Source organism: Lactuca sativa, chromosome 7, assembly GCF_002870075.4.
Source record: "Lactuca sativa cultivar Salinas chromosome 7, Lsat_Salinas_v11, whole genome shotgun sequence".
Lineage (NCBI taxonomy): Eukaryota > Viridiplantae > Streptophyta > Magnoliopsida > Asterales > Asteraceae > Lactuca > Lactuca sativa.
Genome location: NC_056629.2, coordinates 46,371,929 through 46,378,650, shown reverse-complemented (window position 1 = coordinate 46,378,650; position 6,722 = coordinate 46,371,929). Strand labels below are relative to the sequence as shown.

The 6,722-nt window shown below is 34.5% G+C and overlaps 1 protein-coding gene across 1 annotated transcript; it reads right to left on the bottom strand.

Moving 5' to 3' along the window:
- Positions 1 to 1,398: 1,398 nt before the first annotated feature.
- On the bottom strand, positions 1,399 to 5,623 carry LOC111890765 (LRR receptor-like serine/threonine-protein kinase FLS2). The gene is made up of 2 exons (XM_023886854.3): positions 2,316 to 5,623; positions 1,399 to 2,066 (listed from the first exon to the last, which is right to left on the bottom strand). Exons 1-2 carry the CDS (start codon positions 5,446 to 5,448, stop codon positions 1,726 to 1,728), a joined length of 3,474 nt encoding a protein of 1,157 aa, XP_023742622.1. The 5' UTR covers positions 5,449 to 5,623; the 3' UTR covers positions 1,399 to 1,725.
- Positions 5,624 to 6,722: the final 1,099 nt, after the last annotated feature.

Below are 6,722 nucleotides of genomic sequence, written 5' to 3'. Positions count from 1 at the left end.
ATGATTCCAAAACCTGTTGACCAACTACCTGCTAGGCGGCATTGGCAAATGGAAAAAAAAAAAATAAAAATAAGGTCTTAATGATAAAGTATAAATTTTTTATAATACTAACCCGGTGGAGAGTTGATGATAGGTAAACCAACATGGTTTCTTAAAGCTGGAGCTTATGGTGTCTCTTGTTTGGTGTTTCCCTGATATGTGTGTTTGTTTTTTTTTACAAAAAAGTCAAAAAAATTTATTACTTTGTATAGTAATAAGCAAAACCGGTTGATTACGAGATTCCCTGATATTGAGTTTCTCTCAGGAATTTCAACGAGCATCTTATGTGCACAACTTATCTTCTTCCCCTACTAGCCCATTTAAATTAGTAAAGTACCATAGTTGAGCAACATACACAATCAAAACTGTTTAGCCATTTGAATATCAATGCACGTTTGGGAATATTTGTAGCCAAAATGATATGTAATCAACTAACTTTAGTGAGTTTATAGTTGTTCTTGTTGTGATTTTGGATCGATTTCAACTACTGAAATACAGGGACAACAATTGTTTTCCAATTTAGAGAAAATGCCATTTAAACAGTGGAGTGGGGATTAAAACAATAATAATCAATTGATTCTAATTCACGTTTGATAAGGCCAATTGGTCGTATAATCAATTGATTAGTAAAATGTTTTAGCAGGAAGTACAACCGACAAGGCCAAGGACTAATCAGTGGAGATTTGAGATTGAAGGAATAGGTTCCATAGAGTGCTTCAGTTTGATCGAATAAGAAGGCACCCGTACTTATCGGTAGATTTTATATATATATATATATATATATATATATATATATATATATATATATATATATATATATATATATATATATATTATTTTAAATAGATTCAAAAAGTTTCACCTAATAAAAAACATTAATATATATATATATATATATATATATATATATATATATATATATATATATTATTTCAAATAGATTCAAAAAGTTTCAACTAATAAAAAACATTAATATATATATATATATATATATATATATATATATATATATATATATATATATATATATATATATATATATATATATATATATTATTTCAAATAGACTCAAAAAGTTTCATCTAATAAAAAACATTAATATGTAATTTCTTTCAAAAGTTATTTATCTATAAACTATTAAACTTTAATATATTTTTTAGTGGTTGTTTATAAACTTTAAACCACAACTATGTTATTTGTTTTTTTTCTTTTATTAAGTTGTGTAAATAGTATAATTACATGTGGTTTTAAAAAATATTCTGATTTTTGAAAACCGAATTATAAAAACCGATCCAACTAAATTATAATTTGATTGGATCGGATTAGATTTGAATTTAGTTTCAACTATTTTGATATATGTTTTGAAAACCGAAATCAATTTGGATTAACTTGATTGGATCGGATCGAACTGATCCATCCAAATGAGCACCCCTACTTTTGACATAATGCCGTACAAATATTGAAGACCTATGACAAGCAACTCTTCTAACTAATGGTTTAAACATGTAATTATACTAAAACACAAGTATAAGCCTTTTTCCTTGACCACGAGCAGGTCCTTTGACTTAGCTTCAAGTCACATAACCCACACTTGGCTGCAAACGTCACTGAGAATCTATCTTCATCCTCCTGATTCTAACAAACAAAGCTTTCGCTGATGAATGCAAAGTCTGAAACCTTCCAAATCTAGACATTCTTATGGATCTTGGAAAGGGAAGATAAGACTTCATTCATGTCAGGTCGATCCTCTGGATTCATTTTGGTGCAATATAAGGCCAACTTAAGTAGCTGTTCTATAACACTCTGTTTCGTGGAGAAATTAGAAGCCAGATCAGTGTCTACAGTTTCCATCAGCTCATTTATTCCATTTGAAAGTGCTTTGTCTACTAGTTGTGGCAAAGTGATCTGGACTCCCTCCTCTTCAGTAAGTACACCTGTCGGTTTTTTTCTTGTTATAAGTTCCATCACTACTACTCCAAAGCTAAATACATCCACTTTTGTTGTCAGTTTCTTCATATATGCAAATTCTGTTGGGAAAACATATATGTAGAAGTGCGTAAGTAATGACTTTCAAGGTCAAAAATATTATAACTCAACATCAAAAGTTATATATATTTCCTTATAATATAAATAAAGAGAACTTATGTAACATTCTGTATGTTGGAATGTTCAGTCCAGTTATCAAACTATTTCATTCACAATTTTGAAAGCAAGTGTAACGATTGTTACTTTTTTCTAGAAAACTGAAGAAGAAAGAAGAGTTGGTGATTTATTACCTGGTGCTAAGTAACCAATGGTTCCTTGAAATGCTGAAGCAGAAGAGATACTGCTTCCATCCTGTTGATGAACTCCAAGAATCCTAGCTGTGCCAAAATCACTCACATGAGCATCCCACTTTTCATCCAGAAGTATGTTAGAAGGCTTCAAATCACAGTGAACTATCGGGAAATCATATCCCGAGTGTAAGTACACCAATCCTCTGGCTACAGACACCAAAACATCTACTCTTTCAGACAAATCCCATCTTGATCTATCAATCCCAGAGTCGTGTATAATCCTATCCAAATTACCGTTTTCCATGTATTCAAGAACCAAAGCCTTTAGCTTCCCACTCTCCCACGCGTAACCAAGTAACTTCACTAGATTTCTATGCCTCAGTTTCCCCAATGTGTTCATTTCTTTGTTGAAGCTTTTATCAGATTCTGCTGAAAACTGGGTGATGTTCAAATTTTTCACTGCTATTATCCTCCCATCTTGTAGTCTACCCTTGTACACAGTGCTTAAGGTAGTTGTACCCAGAATGTTATCTTCATTGAAGTTGTCAGTAGCATCTTCCAATTCTTTTCTATCAAATCTTCTTAGAGTGAACCCTGGGGTATTTTCTGGTAATCTTGGGTTCTCAAGCTCTTTGACTTTGACTTTTCTAATATGCCGACAATATAATATAGCCATAATGAATACAAGAAGCAATACAAGTGATCCGAGTATTGAAAGAATCAATACAGCCTTTCTGGATAGTGAACTATTTGATTGTCTTGATGAGGCGCATAATTCGGTGTTGTTTGTAACACACAGAGATGGGTTTCCCTGTAATCCAACTGCGCTTATGTTTCTGAAAATACCAGTATCTGGAACTCGTCCTTCTAATTCGTTGAATGAAAGATCAAGTTTTTTCAAAACCGAAATGTTGCCAAAACTTTCTGGAATCAAACCGTTGAATTTGTTGTGTGAAAGATCAATAGAAGTAAGACGAGTCAGATTCGCCATAGTTCCAGGGATCTCGCCATCGAACTGATTTCTTGAAAAGTTTATGGTGGAAAGCAGATCGAGAGGAGGGAATATTTCTTCTGGAACACTACCAGAAAGCTGATTTCCAGACACATCTAGGCTTCTCAAGTTTCTGCATCTTTGAAGCGTCACTGGAATCCCCCCTGACAGATTATTGTTTGAGATGTAAATGGCTTGTATCATCTCCAGCTCGCCTAATTCATCTGGTAACCTTCCTGTAAGAAAATTGTTGGAGAAGTCGATAAAGATCTGTGTATTTTTCATCCCTGCAATCACGGACCTTGAAATCGACCCTGTCAGCATGTTGTGTGAGAGGTCTATCGAAAGCAACTTGTTAAGTTTTCTCAAACTATCAGGGATTGAGCCGTTAAACCTGTTTCTACTTACATCCAACTGAGAAAGTTGCTCAAGCTTTGAAACGGAATTCAGAATAGAACCCACAAATTTGTTGTTCATCAAGTGCAGTGCTGTAAGCTGTTTGAGCTCAAAGATTTCATCTGGAATCTCGCCTTCCAGATTATTGTTACCAAGAAAAAGGCTTTGAAGGGAAGAAATGTTTGAGAATTCTACAGGAATGGTACCCGAAAATTGATTCTGCCCAAGGGTTAAATAGATCAAACTAGTTAGATTTCCGATTTCACCTGGGAGAGGGCCAGATAAGAAGTTATTATGAATTTGCAGAATTTGGAGATTAGAGAGTCCTCCGATGCTCTGTTTCAACAATCCAGTGAAATTGTTATTTGCCATATTTAAAATCACAAGACTTGAGCAATTGAAGAGATCATCCGGGATTCTCCCTGACATTCTGTTGTCGCCAACAGTTAGATTTGTAAGATTTGACAATTTCCCTAAACCCTGAGGCATTTCTCCGGTCATCCGATTACCAGCAACATTTAACCAACGCATATTTGTACAATTTGTGATGCTCGATGGAATAGATCCCTCCAGAAAATTATCACTAAGAGACAAATCTAGCAGATTATAAAGCGACCCAATGCTTGAAGGAATTACACCTGTGAGGGAATTTGAGCTAATACTTAAGTACGTCAAATTAACCAACCTGCTTATGGACGCCGGAATCTCCCCAGAAAGATTATTCTGATGAAGGGTAAGAGATTGTAATGATTTCAGCGAACTGATATCGGGAGAAAGACGCCCTATGAGATGATTCTCTCCTAGTTGCAAAACCAATAAAGATTTTAATTTGAATAACGCGTTTGGGATTGTGGAATTCAACTGATTTTTATACAACCGCAAAAACTGTAAACCCACCAGATTTCCAATTTCAGGAGGAATGCTTCCAACGAGCTTGTTGCTGTATAAATTAAGAGCTGATAGATTCGTGCAATCACCAATTTCAGGTGGTATTTTCCCAGAGAGTGAATTCTCAAACGACTGAAGAACTTGTAAATTTGACAAGTTTCCAATCTGTCTAGGAATGATACCAGTAAGTTGATTTTGACTGAAGTCAAGAGCTATCAACTCTTTCAGATTACCTACAGAAGCAGGAATTGAGCCTTGTAAACGGTTATTATAAGCTCCAAGTTGCTGAAGATTGATCAAATCACCGATTCTATCTGGGATTGTACCATTGAGTTTGTTGTCATCAAGGCTAAGTTCTAACATGGAAGTGACATTACACAAGCTTTCCGGAATGATTCCAGATAGTGAATTGTTTCCAAGGTCAAGTATTTGCAGATTCCGGAGGTTTCCCAGTTCCGATGGAATCGGCCCAGAGAGGGAATTGGTGTAAAGGGAAAGTCCAGCAAGCTGTGTGCAATATGCCAACTGGGAAGGAATGTTTCCAGTAAAAGAATTGTAAGAAAGATCAAGAACCTGAAGGTTGGAAAGGTTTCCAAGAAAAGGAGAGATTTGGCCTTTGAGTTGTGTTTGTTGAATAGAAATGGAAACTACACGTTGTGAGATATCATCACATTGGATTCCAGTCCAGTTACAGTGGTGGATGGAATCAGCATTCCAATCCAGGAGTGCACCGGTTGGGTCATCTGTGATTGAGTTCTTGAAATGTTCCAAAGCATTAGCTTCATCTTTTAAGCTAGAATCTGCAGATAGAACACAAAGTAGCAGAAAAGGTAAAAGGAGAAGGGTTTTTAACAACATCGATAGTTTTGAAGTGGAGATAATTCTGTGAGCAATTGAGCATGAAGCTGATGCATTATATATTACTCAAATAGTCAATACATGATAGAAGTCCACTAGGACGAGTTTTGTCAACCCGTAGTGTGTGAAAACATATTAAAGTCTTTACAGCTAAAAACATTATTGACGTTATTCTTATCCTGGGTCCATATTGCCATTCAAGCTCGTTATTATTATTCAATTTGATTCGAAATATATAAAACAGAAAAAAAACAACATACCAAGTTTGCAAATTCTAGTATTAACCATCTAACTTGTTATTTCATTACAAGTGATAATTAGAAATTGCATGTGATAATATTTTTGCATTTGTACAAAATAATAACAAATGACAATACGTGAATGTAATGAGTGTCCATTATGAACTTAACTTGCGTACTACTAATCCATTAGTAATGATTAGTCCATATCAGGGTGTTCCATAGAAGGAGACTTGCTTTATAGTGAATTAAATTAATTATGGTAATTGTAATAGAAATATGTAAGGAACCATATTTAAGGAGAATGATTTGTGGCCCGCTATGCATTGATGTTATTCAAACCCGTCATGCATTTACGTCTTATATAGCAAGTGGATAGTACTTGTGTTTCTACTTATATTCACACTAAACTAGCTATATAGTCGCAAAAGCAAAGTTGTCAGCTTCTTGGACGAGAATCACCTTAGTAATGTTTGCCATGTGATTCTATTTCTATGTCGACAATAAGATTTTGTCCAAGGAATTCCTCAATTAATATTTTAAGGCAAGTTGCATACGATATCATGTAATTCTAGCTAATTTTAAGTTCATGACTCATAATTAAGATCAGAATTTTGTGATACATAATTTATATTTGAGAAAACTTGGAAAATGGTCCATGTGACTTATAACTTTTTTTGCTAATGTTTAAAAAAATTTCTAACTTGCAAAAATAATCCCTTTTGGCAAGTTTCATTGTGGTTATAACTCCTTTTGGTAGGGGTGTAACTGAGTCGAGCTAGCTTGTTGTATACTCTAGACCTAGTCGAAAAATACTTGAAATCGAATTGGTTCTAGTCGATTCGAGCTCGAGCTCGAGCTACTCAAGTATATTATCGAGTCGAGCTCAAGAATAGAAATACTCGATCGGCTCGTGAAGCTCGCGAGCTTAATCGAGGTTAGTTATATTATATCTATACTTTTACCCTTTATTTTATTTATATTTTACATACTCGAGTCAAGCTCACGAGCTTAGTCGTATTTCTATTTCAATTT